The 19,529-nt window shown below is 36.0% G+C and overlaps 2 protein-coding genes across 3 annotated transcripts in view; one reads left to right on the top strand and one right to left on the bottom strand.

Moving 5' to 3' along the window:
* sgsm1a (small G protein signaling modulator 1a) overlaps positions 1 to 19,529 on the top strand; it is a 766,057-nt gene that overhangs the window by 170,185 nt on the left and 576,343 nt on the right. The window lies entirely within an intron of this gene.
* dao.2 (D-amino-acid oxidase, tandem duplicate 2) lies at positions 3,524 to 19,017 on the bottom strand. 2 transcript variants are annotated; one of them, XR_015490061.1, is made up of 11 exons: positions 18,952 to 19,017; positions 16,891 to 17,086; positions 16,694 to 16,808; positions 14,368 to 14,444; positions 14,177 to 14,242; positions 11,241 to 11,295; positions 8,993 to 9,097; positions 8,838 to 8,920; positions 8,573 to 8,690; positions 6,813 to 7,373; positions 3,524 to 6,768 (listed from the first exon to the last, which is right to left on the bottom strand). XR_015490061.1 is itself a non-coding variant. In NM_214732.1 (11 exon segments), coding segments are annotated over 10 exon segments (1,047 nt in total). In that variant the 5' UTR covers positions 17,085 to 17,086; positions 18,952 to 18,993; the 3' UTR covers positions 4,045 to 4,500.

The raw sequence follows: 19,529 nt of genomic DNA on the forward strand, positions 1-19,529 counted from the left end.
CATCAACAGCCTGAGGTATCAAGACATTAGTGCTGCCCATTACATTACAAACCACAGGAGAGGGCAAATTCTTCAGCAGGATAGCGCTCCTTCTCATACCTTAGCCTCCACATTAAAGTTCCTGAAAGCAAAGAAGGATGAGGTGCACCAGTAATGGCCAGCCTAGTCATCAGACATAAACATTATTGAGCATGTCTGGGGTAAGATGAAGGAGGAGGCATTGAAGATGAATCCAAAGAACCTGAATGAACTCTGGGAGTCCTGCAAGAACACTTTTTTTTTGCCATTTGCAGTCGTCCAAGCTCGTGGGAGTCATATGCAATATTAATTCTTTTTCCACTGTGCCATTACTTTATATTCTATACTTTACATTATTTCTGTTAAGTGACGAGACTTTTGTCTCAGCAAAGTCAGAACTTACTGTCCTAATCCAATAATTAAATCAAGGCTTGATCATATTTTATTTTGGTAAAATAAGCGTAATCTAATGGTCTTTGTGTTTCATATAAGCCACTTCTGATACCAAAAGATCAACTAGATATTATTTGTTGTTCCTAAAGCTTTGTCAGGTAGTGTATGGAAGTCAATGTGAGTTTTTTCCAAACATTCTTTAGTATCTCTTTCGTGTATAACATATGAAAAAATCCCAAACATGTTTGAAACAAGTGAACGATGAGAAAATGATGGCGGAATGTTTGCACATCACAATATAAGTAGTTTTTGCTTTCAGTTAGAAGTTCATTCATGCGTTTTATTTTCAGCTTAGTCCCTTTATTATTCAGGGTTCGCCACAGCGGAATGAACCACCAACTTATCCAGCATATGTTTTACAAAGCGGATGCCCTTCCAGCTGCAACCCATTACTGGGAAATCAGTTAGAAATGGTATTTCACCTATTAATTATTTAAAAACAAAATCAATGTGGTTTGCAATTGGGACAAAGTGCTTAGAAACAAATATGCTCAGATCATTGACTTGCATAATAATTACGCTTGCACTGTTGTAGGCAAAAAACAGTATGTGACAAAAGAAGTATGTCTAAATTCACAGTACTAATGAACCTAAAACCAATAGATTTTAAAGTGTGCATTTGATGTATACTTTACAATGCCATGAGTCCAATGCAGAGGACTTATTAATAGCACTGAAAGTGATTGAACTGCTGCTGCTTGGTCATGTAGTCACAATGACCATACAGTGAAAGCAGCGCGTTCAGACTACATTAACACTACATACATAGTACATACTTTCTTTTCAGTGGTTACAAAGTAAGTTCTTATTCAAAATATGTACCTACTCAGGAGAGTATGTGATTTCAGATGCAGCCGATGACTATGAATACTGCATTATGCAGTTTAACACATGAAAACCATCAGCACTCTCTTATGTTCAAAGGATCTGAAGAGCATTTGGGGGCATTTAGGAGAAGAACGAAAGATCCAAAATCCCGAAAGTCTTAAAGTTGAAAGATAGCACAAGATGTGTGTGTGTGTGTTTGCGATGTATTTAGTGTGACAGCAAGTAGAACGGTCATTTTATTTTGCTTTCTAAAGAGGGCCTTACATTCCACTCCCAGCATTCTTTTGGGGAGGTCGTGACAACTTTTATCTCTTCACTGAAGCAAAGACGGGAAGCTGCTATAAATCAGACAGAGCACCGGTTTGTAGTCTGTTGTATTGCTTTTTTCGTTTGCCATACATTAAGCTGGTTAAATGTTAGCCATTCAGAGTACTTTTGCTGACAGCGGTGATGTATCTAGTGGACAACAAAGTCCTCATTTCGAACCACTCAGCACTTAAGAGAGCACTTCACATCATCCTATCGGTAGTTGCTAAAGGCAATCACTTGCGTGTAAGTGTGTAAACCCCAGTCATTCTTTATAATCGGGCATTTCAAAGGTCATTGATCTTAAAGGCACAGTATGACATTTTCACCACTAGAGGGCGTGTATTCACAACAAACAAAGGTGTAGTTTGATTGCTCTTTGACTAAGTGTGGAATCCTGGGAATTGTTGTCTTCATTACATCTTATGGGACTCCTGCAGTAGTAATGTTCATGGATGAGCTAAACTATTCAACGATTATTATGATGGTAGTATCGAGGAGAAAAAGGTCTTTGCATACTGAAGTCCGATGTGTGTTTTTTTTTTGTATTCGTATCTTAATTCATCATTTACACAAACCTTGCACACTGAGTCCGATGCATATTAATCCATTGCAGAAAAACACAAAACGTTTCGTTGACAGTTAAAGCAGTGATGCTTTGTTCTCCTCTGTCTTATTCAAAATAGAAAAAGAAAGAGGAATAAGCTACATATTTTGTTCATCCAATACTGTATAGAGAGGGAGAAGAGTTCTCCTTCTTTTGGATTATCCCCAAAAGCAAACTTTATTTCAGGAAATTTGTGGAATTTTGATACATTGCTTGTGATTCTTCAGACATTTACGTACGTAAACAAATCCAGAATAGAGACTGGCTACATTGATGTATCGGAGCGGACCATGAGGCGTCTAGCTTTCAATTACAATGTCTATAGACAGTATGTCAGATGTATGGACACACACACACACACACACACCCCAAACAGCAGCGAGGTAGAAGTGTGCCAGTCACTGAATTCAGCATATAAGGTGAAGTGAGTGGGCGGGGCTGAGAGCCCCACAGAGGAGCTCTGGGTTATAAAAGGGGGAGAAACAGCAGTGGAGGATGAGAGAGGACCAGGCCAGGACACTTTGCTTTACTTTTTGCTTTCAGTTTGTTTTATTTTCCCATAAATAAATGAATGTTTATAAATAGTTCTCCGCATTCTTCTTCCCGATGGGCAGGCAGCCAGCAACTTTATTACATAGGGGTTCTTAACTGCACACCACATTCTGTCTTATATTGTGCACTGTGTTTGTCATTTGTTTGTGCTGAAGGCTAACGGCATTTTGTATTTTGCCTTTCACTTGTACGGTGGCTCTGAATTGTCAAAACACCTCTCAAACCGCCTTTTCAAATGCGAAATATGGAAAAAAAACTAATTTGATTCTTTTTTTTAAATGACAATCAAGTGTGTCAATATGATTAACACAACGTGAGGTCTGTATTTTGCTTTTTGGTTGTACGTTGGCTTTAAACTGTCAAAACACTTCTCAAACCGCTTTTTTAGATGAGTAAAATTAAAAAAATAGATTTTTAAATGACAGATGAAAGTTTCGGAGGCAGTGTGTAATTATAATTACACAACGCGAGATCTGTATTTTGCCTTTCTGTTGTAGGATGGCTCTCTAAACTGTCAAAATATTTCTCAAACTGCTTTTTCAGGTGCGAGAATGGGAAAAAACAAACCAATTAAATTTTTGTCATGAGGGATGAAAGTTTCAGAGGCAGTGTGTCACAAGGTTGACAAATCGAAAAGTCAAATTAGTTGTTAACGTGCAAAAACTGTGGATTTAAATTTCTGATTCAGTGTGCAAAATCCTTGACTGAAATCTGGTGAAGTAACACTAAAGCAATTGCTGATGAGAGATGAGCACTAAATGACACAAAAACAGAGGAGCTTTTATTATGCAACAGTTCACCGCATAATCACATCAGGCAGAAGCAGCGCTGTTTTATCATACTAAATACATTTTAGAGTTCAAAAATAATGCTGCTCTGTGCAGGCTAATAAAACGTGCAACATAATAAAGCATCTTAGTTGTTTTCAAACGTTATCTATAAAACCAACCCGAAAATGCAGGGTCTATCTATCCTGAACAAGCTAATCAGGCTCTCACTAGGTATACTTGAAACATCCAGGCAGGTTTGTTGAGGCAAGTTAGAGCTAAACCCTGCAGGGACACCGGCCCTACAGGACCGAGATTGGTGACTACTGGTCTATCAAGTAAGATCGCTTACTTCTCTGGATTTCTTCAAAACATTTGTATGTAATGTAAGTACATTGGTTAGAAAAATATACAAGGCTATTCTAGGTGATATTTATTATATTTTAATGGAAAAATGTACATATTGTGCCTTTAACATACAGTGAAATAATAATAATAAAACAGCAAAGCTCCTTTAGGTCACATTATTATGATTTTATTCCTGTCTATTCTAGCACATCAGCACATTTTTCAAACAGTGGCTTGCATCAAAACACACTTTGTTTCTTCAGCTCGACCGCTCAATACTATAATCGGTTATTTGTATTTCTGCCTTTTCAGCCGTACGGTGTGTGTGTGTGTGTGTGTGTGTGTGTGGCATGATGGGGGAAGTGTGCAGTTGTCCAGAAAGTTTTCTCCTATGCCTGCCTTTTGCGATTTAGTGCCGCGTTTTGTGTCTGTGTGCACTGATTTTCTTGCCACTGCACTGGATGTACATGTACGATAACAATAAAGTATGCTTAAAAAAAGAAGAGAGTGTGTGTGTCTATACTGGCAGAGAAATGTGGACAAATCATCTTTTGGAATTGGTAGGACGAAGTGCATTAGGATTATAGATTATTGATAATGCTATCTGGTGGCTCAGATCTGTTAAAGGCGTGATTTAGCTTGTGCTGCTAGCAATCCTTTCTGCTCCAGGAACTGTCCAAAGAGCCGAGCAGCTTCCTCAGCACATCCACGATGGATGGTCAGCCCAAAACCTCCATGTCCATAGTTATGGATGACCTGAGGTGAATGAAAACAGCAGGCCTTGTTAAAAGAGGAAATTCATGAGTCAACAAGCCCCTAAAGAGACATAATGATGGAAAATTGACACTGCAGTGCTTTTGTGTAGACTCCCAAAACATTTGTGTTTCCTTGAAAACTCTTGCATTTGTTTGCAAAACTTTTGTTTTTCTCTTGGTCTGAAATTGTTGTTTTCTCCCAAAACCTTATTGTGTGCTTTGAAATCTTTTGTGTTCACTGGCAAAACCTTTGCGTTTACTTTGAAAGCTTGTGGGTTCCCATAAGAAAAATTGTACAGTGTACACATAAAACTATACATGAAAAGACTATGTGTTTGTGCAAAACACTTTTAATGTGTGCTTATAATTGTAGGCATTGTGCTGGCCTATAAATGAAGTGTGTTAAGGAGCATTGTTGCAATTTTAAAGAACTGAAATGGACTAGAAAATAGGAATAGATTTGTTCACCTGTCAGGTTTGGAGATGTATGCGTCACTATATGGGGCATAAGAATAGGACATATGTTTGGATATAACTTTTTTGACCACACTTCGTTATTATTGTTGATTTATTAATTTCCTGGAAATTAGAATAGAATTAAGAAATAGTTTTGATACAAATCTTTGCGCTTAACAAACTAAATTAAATATGTAGGCTAATGGATGACTTCAGTGGAGTGCGTACAACTCCATTTCCTTATCCATGAAAGTAAAGGAGTAAAGAGTAAAAGTAAAGAGAAAGTAAAGAGGCCGAATGGAGGAGGCTCGTTCTTTATCCTAATGCTGCAGATGGTCTGTTTAACTTTCTTGCTAGTGAAGTGTTCAGTTTTTCCACTTACAAAGTCTGCCATGTAAATAGCAAATGCGCCATGGCGCGACGTGACTGATTCTTAAAGGGAATGTGAGATGAGACTCTGATTGATTTAATGCACATTATGCTCAAAACACACCCTTAACTCATTTAGAGAATAAGCACAACCCTGTTAGATCATGCACCGAGGCGCATAGGGTTTATTTCCATCCTTGAAATAACAAAAGTGGATTCAGACATAGCCTCAATGCTTTTGCGTCTGGCGCTTCAGACTTTCCGCCTAGATCATTAAAATAGAACCTCTTGTATTCATGTTGAATGATGCTATTGAATGAAGTGGGATGCAGGTACAGTTAAGGACAGGTTTGGTGTGTAGGTTGAAGGGTGGGTAAAGGTTTAAGGGTAGGTCAACAGTGTTATTATAATTACAGATGTAATTCATGCAAATATATATTTTAATGTAGGTACATGTAAAAACAAGTATGTACAAAGTAAGTGCTTTGTACCAAAGGATTCATTTAAATTTATGTAACCTCAAAAAATGCAATTTTGAGTGTGCCACACACAGGTGAGTGGGCTTGACAAACCACATGTAGAAAACACTCTTTTACATTTCTTTGACACTTTAACCAACACTTGCACCCAACCTAAGCTCATTCTGAAAACGTAGCCGCGCAAACATTTCTGGAGACCGCAATTTACGTGGCTAGAGGTACGTATGGCTGCATTGAATTTTTTTAAGCGAACGCTACGGAGCAGTGTAACGCCACTTCTCTTCGTACTCGCCAGCTGACAGTTTACCTCCATGTGGAGGGCTTTCCCGAATAAAGCGAACGAGTTCATAACAGGGCGAGAATGTGGTGAAATCTGAAAATGTCGTCAAAATCAGACAAGGGCTTTTTTTTTCTGGACTGCTTTTGTACATTGTTGCTTGGGTTTAGGGAAGGAGGAGGAGAGGAGATTCAGTCAGTCTGACAGACGGTCGCTCTACAGCAGCCTCTTGTGGCTTTACGCAAGAACAGTGCAGGCGCAAACGGCGCTCGCGAGAGGCGTTCGAGATGTGAAAAAGTGTGCACAGCGGCCTCTCTCAGATTCACGAAAACAAAAACTGCACAAATACATACCTCCCGGGACATACTTTGCGGTCTCCAGAAATTTCCACGTGGCTATGTTTCCAGAATGAGTCTGGATTGCTTGCACCAGTTTCGCACATTTGCACTGCCAATTTTCTTAGTCACTTCATATTTAAAAAAAAAAAAGCCTGTGTGTTTATGAAATGTGCTTTACAGAGGTGAGTGGGCTTGACAAACCACCCGTAGAAACACTCTTCTCACTACAAAAAACACTCCCTCATCCATACTCAAGGACTTAATTATCTTGTATTGCCTCTTCCTGTTGAATCGCAGAATGCCTCCTCAACTAAATGTAAAATGTAGTAATTAAGGCCACTTCAAACAAATTAGGACCAGAATTTAAATTGACTGCAAAACTTTATCATGTGCTATAAAAAGAGTGCTCACTTGTGTTTCTCTTGTAAAAGTATTGTGATCACAGGAAATTCATGCAAGCATTAAATGTATAGTATAGTATACAGCATACACAATTTTCTTCATATCTTATATTATTTTTATCACCCAAGTAACTGCAAAGGTTTTGTGAGTGAATGCAATGTTTTCTGGCAGAACACAAAAGTTTAGCACTCATACAAAATCACAGTTTCCTCAAATCCATTAACATGTCCTTTTAGGGGTTCATTATTAAACTTTTACAATGATTTACACAATCTGTTTTCATTAGGAAAGGACATCAGGTCTTCAGTGAGATGATCACCTCAAATGAGTGTCCTCCAGATCGTATGGCTTCTCTTTCCAGTCTGACTTTACTGCGTGCAGGTCTGAGACCAGTCCAGTCTTCCACTATCCGTGCATGCTACAGGGTTCATACACATTTTTACAACAAAAAGTCCATGACTTTCCCAAGACTTTTCCAGAACTTTCAAGTACATTTTCATGACGTAATGTTTCACGCAATGTCTACATATAAAAGGGAAAATAATAAGAAAAACAATGTTCAAATTTATTACAGCAAATCATAGAACACGCAACAATCTATTCTGTTTAAATTTGTTTTTATATCTATGTGAAATTGATTTTGATAATGCTTAAACAACACTAATAAAGTGAGAGCAAGTTTTTGGCCAAGGACAGAAAAGAAGACAACTAACCTATAGACAAGTTAGGGCTGCACAATATATCGATTCAGCATCGATATCGCAATGTGTTCGTTTGCAATAGATGCATCGCAGGATATGTAATGTTGAGATTATACTTTATTATAGAGTTTAATCATCATGGAGAAAAAGTCATCATCTGCATGCATTTTTAAAGAGATCGTTCACTCAAAAATTACCATTTTTATTACACCCTTGTTTAAAACATTTACAAGTTCTCTTTTTTTAATAAACACAAAAATAAAATAATTGAATAACTCCTATAGTATTGAAACAGTGAGTGTGAGTAAATAGTTAGTAAATTTTAATCTTTAAGTAAGGCCTGTGACTGTGTGAACATTTCAATATTTCAAATTTTAAAACATCCGGCCACAAAAAATTTGTTGTAACTTTCATAAAAATGTAATAATATACAATGTCGACTATGCAGTGTTGATTATTCAATATCTGTACCTGAATAGTGAATACCTGAAAACTACAATTCACTTTCACCCTTACTTTATTTTATTTATCTATGCATGTAATTTATTTGTTATTTAATTTATTATTCGAGAATTACTCCTCAACAAAATCCCCCCAATCAATCCAAATAAACCTGTTAAATCATCTGGTGAAATTGTATTGACATCGTAATATACATCACAGAAATACAATATACCGTAATGTCAGATTTTTCCAATATCGCGCAGCCCTAATTCCAGTATGCAGATGTTTGTTAAATTAATTCTGTTTTTCTAAAACTTTTTCAGGCCTGGAAAGTGCCATGTCAAAATTCCATGACTTTTCCAGGTTTTCCATGACCGGATGAACCATTGCTAGACAAAAAAAAGGATGTCCGATCCACTCATGCCACTCAAACAAACACTAAATTAGTAAGGATAAAATATTGAAAAACTACCTGTAGACTGGGCTCAAGTTTGCAGGCGGCTTCCCAGATTCCTTTATGGTCAACTGAACTGTTCATCCGATTCCAGTTTCCCACTTGGAAAACGCCACCAACAGTGACCAAACGACTCCTGCGGAGACAAATTTCTTTACTATAATGTATATACAGTGCTGTTATAGAACTTTTTAATATCTTGTTTTAGTTTTTATTCTTATATTTTCAGTTTTGCATTTTTATCAATGAATTTTTATTTGATCAATTTATTTAAGAGATCTACCCAGGAATGATGTACGGTGAATCATAGACTCCTGATGTGGAATCATGCGTGATGACCCAGTGCTTTAACCAGGGGGCGTCTACCTGTTGATAGAAATGAAACGAGATCAGCACAGTTTTCTGTGTCACATCTGTGAATATGATTGACTGACTAACCTTAATGATCTGTCCTCTGGCTGGCTGGAGCTCAGGGTCAGGCTGCAGATCTCCTGAGCGGACACCAGAGCAGTTGATGATCATATCAGCACCACTGTCTGACAACTGGACAACATTTATCAGGTTAGTAAAAACATAGAAATCACTTAAATATGCTGATTTAGTGTCCAAGAATCATTTCATATTAAATTGAGTCATGTTTATTTCTATAGCGCTTTTTATAAAATCTACAACCCCACATCAGAAAAAGTTGGCACAGTAAACACAAATAAAAAAGAAAGTAGTGATTGACCTGTATTTTTTTGCAAAAAATACAACAAACATTATTGAATGTGTTTCTGATGATGTTTGATGATGTATTTCAATTTTGGCTTTTGCAACACTTTACAAAAAGCTGAAACAGTAAAGCACTTACCACTTTGTAATATTGTAATATTTAAACACTTAGAAGACATTTAGGGACTGAAGACACCAACAGATGAAGTGTTTTAGGTGTTTAAGTCTTAGGGTGGGCAACAGTTCTGGATCTTCTGGGTCTTGAAATGCATTTTGCATTTCAAAATGTGCCACACATTCTCTATTGGAGACAGGTTAAGACCGCAGACAGGCCAGTCAAGTATCTGTATCCTCTTCCTCCAAAGCCAAGACTTTGTAATGTGTGCAGAATGTGATTTTGCATTGTCTTGTTAAAATAAGCATGGGTGTCCCTAAAAAAGAAGGCAGCAAATTGTGCTCCAAAATCTCTATGTACTTCTCAGCATTAATGGTGCCATCACAGAAGTGCAGGTACCTTAGCCAAGGGCTAATGTGTGATGTGTGCTATCAATGTGTGATGGTCCATCCCAGATACCTTAGAGCCCAGAGAAGTCAATGATGCTTCTGGACACCGTTAACATAGGGCTTCCCTTTAGCACAGTAGTTTTAACTGGCATTTGTGGATGTAACTACATATTGTGGTACTTAACAAAGCTTTGCCAAAGTAGTCCTGAGCCCATGTGGTGATATCGGTTATAGACGAATGAGGATTTTTGATGGCAGTGCCGCCTGAGGGTTTAAAGATCACGGTAGTTCAGCTAAGGTTTGGGCCCTTGTTCTTTACGCACTGAAATTACTCCAGAGTCCTTGAATATTTTAATTACGTTATTCACTGTTGATGATGAAATATCCAAATGTTTTCCTATTTATCTTTGAGGAACATTGTTTTTAAACATTTCAATTATTTTCTCATGTATTTTTTACCAAACTAGCGATCCTCGACCCATCTTGGCTCCTAAAGGACTAGAGCTTTCTCGGATGCTGCTTTTGTACCAAATAACAATTACAATCATCTGTTTTACAATCACATCATTATTTAACAAATTTACCTGATTACTAGCCCTAAATTGCTCCTAAATTTGTTGTCTATACTGTACCAACTCTTCTAATTTGGGGTTGTAGATGACTGTGTCAAAGCTGCTACACAAAAACGAGTAGGAATTAAAAATAAATAAAAGGCATGACTAAATACACAATCAGCAGCATGTCAGACGGATAGAATTCTGGTGTAGCTCTAGTTAGATTCAAACTGATTAAGTTCAGTTTAATTGCAGTGTCACTGTTGAAAGATTATCCTCTGAAGAGCAGCTCTATCATGATTTCAGTCCCGAAATCAATGTTGCTGCTTAATGTTTCCTTGCAAAATTGTCTTATACATCTTTAAAGGGCAACTAATTATGCCCCATTCTACATGTAAAATAGGTCTCTGATGTTCCTAGAGTGTGTATGTGAGGTTTCAGCTGAAAATACCCCACAACTAATGTTTTATAACTCTTTTTAAAAGAGGGCGGAGCTATATATGTGTGTCAGCATAGTGGCATGTTCAAAAGCAAGGCTAACGTCCTATGCTAATGAGGGAGAGATTGTCACTCATGGGCGGGACTTCCTTCTCTGATGTCTGAATTTCGATCAAAGTGTTTCTGCAGTCTTCATGTAGTGGGATTATTAAAAATTAAATGAAGACTTTTTTACCATTAGAAGCTGGTTATATTCATAGACTGCTACCACACAACTGTGTTTTTTGATAAATACTAACTTCTTAAAGGGAGCATTTGTTTGAAGCAGAAGTCTTGTGTTCTGTCATGAACTGTCAGTTATAATCAGTTTCTTTAAACAAATACTTCTGAATGTACACTTTTAAAGGTTAGTGTACATTTGACTTTTTGTTGGCTTAAAAAAATGCATGAATATGAAAACTGAATTATTATCAAACCTCTTTAAATGAGTCGATCTTCCTCTGAAAAAATGTGACGCCTCTTTGCTTTAACCTGCAGAAAAGCACATCAATGTGAACAAAGTGTCAAAGACTGTGTTAATCATTGTTTGGCCTGAAAAAGTCTTACTGTAAATGAGTAACACATTCACTACAGATGTATTATATGGCAAAACATATGATGTTATGCATAGCAGTTATTCTAATGCATATCTATTAAAGAATAACAACATTCACATAAAATTAAACACGTGCTTAAGATGAGTTTTTTTTCTCCTCTAGGGTGTTAATTAGACAGCCAGTGCCAAATTGAATTTTGAAGCTGTTTTGTGTGTAAAACATAACATATAATAAACATACATTTCTGTTCTATTTTCTTTATTTTTATGCCAAGTATAAGATTCTGACGGTATGATAACCTTGGATAAAAACATCATGGTTTCACGGTAAAGTGATCACTGCTCTAAATATATATTCTCTTTAAATGTGTGGGTAAACAACTAAAAAATGTTTGCCCTTTTGAACACAATATATTTTATTTTAAAAAACATTTAAAATATTTTGGAGCAGTAAACGTGTCAGGTTTTATGAATTATTGACTTCTGCGGTCTTCATTTCTTTAAATTCAAATTTAATTTAAAACAACATGTTTTCTGCTGAGATATTGTTGTCCTAAAAACAAAACGTAAATAAAAAATCATACACATACCTTACGGCAGGGGTCACCAACCCTGTTCCTGGAGAGCTACTTTCCCGCACATTTCAGTTGCAACCCTGACCAAACACACCTGTTTGTAATTATCAAGTGCTGCTTTAGGTACTATTAATTGGTTCAGGTGTGTTTGATCAGGGTTGGGACTGAATTCTGCAGGAAGGTAGCTCTCCAGGAACAGGGTTAGTGACCCTGCCTTACGATATGGCAGAAAATGGTATTGCAGAAAATGTTGACAGTTTCAAAACCTTGACTTTTCCAAACCACGTTATTCCTTGAAAATGGTAATTGTCCCATGCCTACCTCTGAGACTGAGAGGTGAATCACATCAAAGTCAGTTATGAATTTTATTTTACTACGTTTTACTACTTTTTCTTTTTTTATTTTATTGTTTTAGGAAAAATTGTTTGTGCTTTTTTTGGACATTTGAGTTTGACTGAGACTTTTTATTCTATTTTTTAATTGATTTTGCTCTGCCATTTCGAAACATTCATTCATTCATTCATTCATTCTCTTGTCGGCTTAGTCCCTTTATTAATCCGGGGTCGCCACAGCGGAATGAACCCTTCCAGCCGCAACCCATCTCTGGAAAAATTTTGAAACATTGAGGTGTTAAATATAATTTCTATATTAAGAAATAAACTTTTCTTGGTGTTCTTTCAGTCTACATTCAGTATAAGTAAAATACTTAAGTTAAGTAAGTATTCATTTAAAAAGTCTTTAATACTTTAACTCAAGTCTTATTGGAATTGGTGACTTGTAACTTGTCTAGATTGCAACCTACAAAATTTCAACTAATTTTTTTATTTTTTTGCTTCTCTTTATTTTTCCTCTTTTTTAAATTTATGTTTAATATTTTTCTATAACATAAATTTGGATGTACTAGTTTTTGGACCATTATCATAAGTTATCTTTGTTAGATAAGCTCCAGATTTGGCTTCAGTACCGACTAATCTAATGTAAATGCACAAATATAATATTGTATAGCTATGAATTTAAAAGATAGATTTGTGAGGGGTGTAACCTAATTATATATGCTGAGCACTGTATAAAACCACTTCAACAAACCCTAAATACACTGCCTAACTTACTGACTGTGATGATAATAAAAATAGTTAAGACAAGAAAGAAAGAAAAAAAGAAAATGAATGAATGAATGAATGAATAAATGAATTAATAAATGAATGACTAGTTTCTTAGTGTTGGGTTCTTGCTGGAAAAGCATCCGCTGTGTAAAACATATGCTGGATAAGTTGGCGGTTCATTCCACTATGAAGGGACTAAGCGGAAAAGAAAAGGATTGAATGAATAACTTACTAAATAGACAACAATAATGGGTGTTAAAATCAGGAATATTGCAGTGCTATGACATACATTTCTAAAAATAACTAAATAAAAATGTTGGGGTTGTGAGTTGTACAGTATGTTGTAGAACAAAATGTTTGTAAAATTGTTGTATTGAAAAAAGTATTGGCAAGTTATTTACCAGAGTCTTATTCATTGAACATCTCGATGTTGGTTTAGACGTTATTCCTCAAAGACGCAATTAAAAATCTAAAATACATTATTTAATCATTTGTTTTGCACTTTTCCAGGGTACTTGAATTTCAGACATATGGAATCAAGGCCTTGAAAATACTTAAAAACAAACACAGGTCCTTGAAAGTGCTTGATTAAATTTGAAATTAAATTTGTTTATGGATTTATTTCAACAATTGTACTTATTTGTTTAAAAAATGAAATTCTTCAATTAAAAATCTTAAATTTAAATCTTGTACAATGACCCTGACAAATAATGGACATTTTTATTAATATTTTAGAAACCATATTTGAATATCACAAGTATTGAATTCCACTAATTCTATTAAAATCCTTCGAACATGGTTCTTTAAAACTGTTAAACATTTTTGAAGATTAATCTGAGATTTTCATGTAAATTTTAAGTGTAAGTGAAATGTTAAGTACACTAAGGACTTTCATGGTGCTACATACAATATGCTGGGGTATGAAGGTGCTTGATTTAAAATGAATATTGCTTTAAATGTCCTTGAAAGTCCTTGAATCTGCTGTTTGTGAAAGCGTGGGGACCCTGCTTTTCACAATGCAGTCATTATATGATTTATATCACATGGTGAATCTCTGACTTTTGAACTCCACTGTATATTCTGTCATTTCATTGCAATACTATTTTTTTGTTACTGATAAGATAAGAGAAATCTCTCACCAGTTCATGAGCCAGGGCAAATACGTCTTTCCTTCAATCATGAGAGCAGTGTTGAACCAGCCAAAACTAAAAGAAATAGAGGACAAAATATAGGTGATTCACAAATCCCATTTATGACCAGTCTAATATATTCGGTTTCATGAATAATCGCCACAATCATCATGGGGGAAAACAGCAGAACATGTAGTCACCTGTAACCTGGGAACATCTCTAGTTCACGTTTAGAAAGCTGACGAAAACCCAAAACAGCTTGTTTAAACGACGGCTCCTGTAAGAGAGGAACAGAGAGAGAGAGAGCAGTTATTTTCACTCTGATTTTATACCAGTTTTATCCCCAAGCCTGAAAGAGGGGCCTCAAGAGTTTAAAGTGGATCGTTGGGGTCTTTAGATTCTGAGAATTCTGAGAACTTCTTTTGTTCAGCTTTCCAGTAAGGTTCATTATCCTCTGTTCTCATGCCTGCACTAGACCGCTACTTTGTGAGAACATTCACAGGCACCATCCATCAAATCAAAAGTTGGAGTGTGCAATATTCTAATACAATGTGTGATGACATTATTGTGTCACTCACTTAGAACAAAATAAAATTGGATTTTGAGAGTCTAAAGGCATTATGAGTCCCTGAGGCCACATAGTAAAAATAAATTATTATTTTGTAGGAATGCTGGGCGTCACGGTGGTGCAGTGGGTAGCACAATTGCCTCACAGCAAGAAGGTTGCTAGTTCGAGCCTCGGCTGGGTCAGTTGGCATTTCTGTGTGGAATTTGCATGTTCTTCTCGTGTTCGTGTGGGTTTCCTTCGGGTGCTCCAGTTTCCCCCACAAGTCCACAGGCATGTGCTATAGATGAATTGAGTAAGCTAATTTGTCTGTAGTGTATGTCTGTGAATGAGTGTGTGTGTTTCCCATTACTGGGTTGCAGCTGGAAGGGCAGCCGCTGCGTAAAACATATGATGGATAAGTTGGCGGTTCATTTCGCTGTGGCGACCCCAGATTAATAAAGGGACTAAGCTGAAAAGAAAATAAATGAATTATTTGACTACTGTTTATTTGCAGGTTCAAATTGCATTATGGGATATTAATCTCTTGATGTTGAACATTTTAATTTAGTGGTTTTATCAAAGTGCATTTTATTTATATTTTTAGTAAACTGAAACAAAATAATGTATCAGAACTTTATAACATGAGTAATTTACATGACCTGCAAAGACAATATATTGTTTCAAACTACTAAAATGTCAATTAAAGTCACTTTATTCAAATCTTCAACAATAAATATTGTTGGATACTTAGGTAAAGGACTCACAATGCATTTAAAAGTGATAAACGTAAAAAAACAATGAATCTATAAAATATTGGAAACTGTAAAAATAATGTACACAGCATATTAGCACACTTTTGTCACCAATGTGATAATGATTTTGTGTAACAGATCAACAGATAAGTTATTATTGAACAAGTTACACTTTTAGATACAGATCTGTTTTTGTCAAAGGAAATGGTTTGAAAGTAAAAAATTGAACAGCATTGCAGTGTTAGATCCTGAAGAAATCAGTTTTTGAACAGTTAATTAGATTCAGTGGTTTAATAAACCAACTATAAAGACAGTCACTAGTTTAGTATCTAAATGAAGCATTTGTTTTGAAAGAATCAAATGAATTAGTGAGTATATTAAACTATTATATCATTAAGTTTAAAGTTTAGTTTAGCTTGACCTTTTTCTTGTTTGCAAATGGCTACACATCTAAAAACCAAATAGTTGACTTAAAAACGAGAAAATCCTTTATTTGAATTTCATTTAAAATGTTTGTAAATGTGTTGTCTTACAATTAAGTTAATGAAGTATTACATGATTATAAAAATTAAGCTACTTAAAAGTTCCAGTTTCATTCATTCGTTCATTTTCCTTCAGCTTAGTCACTTATTTATCAGAGGTCCCCACAGCAGAATGAACCGCCAATTATTTCATCATATGTTTTACACAGCGGATTCCCTTCTAGCCGCAACCAAGTACTGGGAAACACCCATACACTCTCACATTCACACACACACTTGCACACTACGGCCAATTTTGTTCACCTGATTCACCCATAGTGCACGTCTTTGGACTGTGGGGGAATCTGGAACACCTAGAGTAAACCACACAAACACAGGGAGAACATGCAAACTCCACACAGAAATGCCAACTGACCCAGCTGGGACTCGAACCAACAACTTTCTTGCTGTGGGACGACATTGCTAACCACTGAGCTACTGTGCTGCCCCCAGTTCCAATTTACATCTGTTTTTTTTTACTTAAGTTAAAGTCAGCTTGTTGCTTTTAAAACAATAAGTTTACTCTATTTTTTAAAGTAACATAATTAATTGCTTTCATGTCACAACAGAGAAGACTTGCAACTTCCATTTATTGCCAATTTCAATTACCTGACAATATGATGTTATAATGACAATGTAATGATGGAATGTATCAAAAACTTGCATTTATTCTATCTTTGTTGCAAAAACAATGAGACATTCTCACCGGCATTGGTTCAGCGCACAGATTGTAACCAGACTGAAGGAAGATTCCCATTTTCACTGAATCTGGGGAGTTGAGGAAACTCAGTAGATAGTTAAACGTCTCTTTGTTCCATTGACTGAGAATAGAAAAGAAAACGTTTTATAAGCTGGGTTCTTCAGGATATCTGAGAAACAGCCTACTGACAGATGAAAGCTCACGTTTCTTTGACGTTGCCCTTGTCGTAGAGATAGGGTTGCCAGAGTCCAGCTGCCCCATCACTGGTGGTCAGAGGGGTGAAGATATCAGCATAAACCTCTATGGTGAGAGGAGAGACTCTGCTGTGGAAGTGCTGGTAGATGCTCTGAGCAGTGGAGAGACCGATGACCCCCGCACCAATGATGCACACCTTCATGACTGCAGACAGGTCAGATAAACATCAATATGCATTCCTTTTATAAGATTTATAATATATTTTATCTAATTTAAAGTCAGTTCTGTCAAAAAAGTACATTTGAAAGCTGTAAATATACAGTGTTTGGGTGCACAACTGTGTATCTTTTTATTCATACAAACACGATTCACCAATGTTGCACATTTATGTTTACAGTTATTAAAAGTAGGGCTGCACAATATATCAGTATAGCATCAATATTGCAATGTGTGAACCCATAATTGTCACATCGCCAGACGTGCAATGTGGAGTCAGGACTACAGTTGACCAGGTAGATCAAAACACATGAGATCATTTGGAGTCATTTCAGTTTTACCATATTAAAGTGGAAGTTTATGAATTGCAGACCTGATCTGTGTAAACATTTTAAGTTAGTTTAAACCATGCGGGCTTTACATTTGTAGCTCTAACAAAGATTAATTGCATTTTATCATTTAAAATAATGAAAACTATACAGCTTTATTGTACATTTGATTACTTTATTTGTAACTGAATACTGTTAGACTGCTTCGTTTGTATATTTGCTCTACTGTATTTATCTATGCTAGTAATTTGTTTATTATATTTTATGTACACTGAAAAAATGATTCAAAGATGATTCCTTGGGGTGTCGCGGTGATGCAGTGGGTAGCACGATCGCCTCACAGCAAGAAGGTTGCTTGTTCGAGCCCCCGCTGGAGGGATTTGTGTGGAGTTTGCATGTTCTCCCCATGTTCGTGTGGGTTTCCTCCGGGTGCTCCAGTTTCCCCCACAGTTAAAGACATGTGCTATAGGTGAATTAAATAACCTAAATTGGCCGTACTAGTGTATGTGTGTGTGAATGCAAGTGTCTATGGGTGTTTTCCAGTGTTGGGTTGCAGATGGAAGGGTATCCGCTACGTAAAACATATGCTGGAAAACATCCACACAAACTCATTCACGCTCATACACTACGGACAATTTAGCCTACCCAATTCACCTGTACCGCATATCTTTGGACTGTGGGGGAAACCGGAGCACCCAGAGGAAACCCACGTGAACACAGGGAGAAAATGCAAACTCCACACAGAATATCCCAATAAAAATAGCAGAAAATTAATATATTGTAATGTAAGATTTTGACAGTATTGTGCAGCCCTAATGAAAAGTGTATTTTATTATATGGTCTTGAGTCCAAAGAAAGGGGTCAAGATTCGTATAAACATTAACAACAAAGCTGTTCTTAATTGCCTTTGTAAACAAGCTTATGAACAAATATCTCTATATACAGTGCTCAGCATATAATATGTGTACACCTCCACAAATCTCTCATTTAAATGAATATTTTCAATAGGAATCTTTACAATATTGTTTGTGCATATACATTCAGTTCTAAAGCCAAATCTAGAGCTAATCTAACAAAACAACTTACAACAATGGTTCAAAATTAGCAGCCCAAATGTATATGTTAGGGAAAAATATTAAGTTAAATGTTCAAAAATAGCAAAATATTAAGAGAAACAAAAAATATTGAATTTTGTTGACATTTTGTAGGTTGTAATTTTTTTTTTTGCTATATTTTGCATGAATTTAAATGTATTATCTTTCCATTTCTAACGATGTTCTGCGACTAAAATATTATTTTAATAAATATATCTGTTTAATAAATCTGTTTTGTTTAAATGCACCGATATATTTCACCCATATTCACTTGCTTGAAACTTATAGCTGAGAATAACCCATATGTTACATTTATAAAATTGTCATTTATGAGATCTGCATCGCATTCGAGGAACTCTAGACTATATCAACAAACAAAACATATTCAACAAAAACAAAAAGCACAAAACAGAATGACACCTTCACTCACCGAAGTTTTCTTGATGTCGGTCTTACCAACAGGTCGTTGTCGTCTCTACAAGCACGTAAAGAATGCAATGGGAGGTCGCAAAACTTACAAATCAACCTTTTCGAACTTTACGTAACGTCAGCTATGACGTAGAAGTGGCGCTATTTGCGTTATCCTCCTTCAGAAAGTGCCCAGTATATTTACTGGATTTTGAATACTACTACTTAGGCTTTTTACGTGGTATAAATGGTGATGGAGGTACTGCGTCATATGAGTGACTGGAATATTTTTTATCTGTTCGGTTTTATTTATTGACTCGCTCAGAGCTTCTGTTACATCAATACTTCAGCAGGTGGCGACAATGCTTGATTATACGTTACTGGCTAACTTTTTGTTCGTCTGTAGGGTTGATTGAAATGTTTGATTTTCAATAGTTAATAAAATTCATTTTTATTTCTTTATTTATTTACATCTTTTGCAATATAGATTGTGTGAAAGCATCTTCACATAGAAGATTATAGTATTGTAAAATAGGTCTGTGTCCAGACACTGTTATAGGACATCTCACAAAAGATGAAAAACACAACAAAGGACATAAT

This window comes from Danio rerio, chromosome 5, assembly GCF_052040795.2.
Source record: "Danio rerio strain M-AB ecotype USA chromosome 5, GRCz13ab, whole genome shotgun sequence".
Lineage (NCBI taxonomy): Eukaryota > Metazoa > Chordata > Actinopteri > Cypriniformes > Danionidae > Danio > Danio rerio.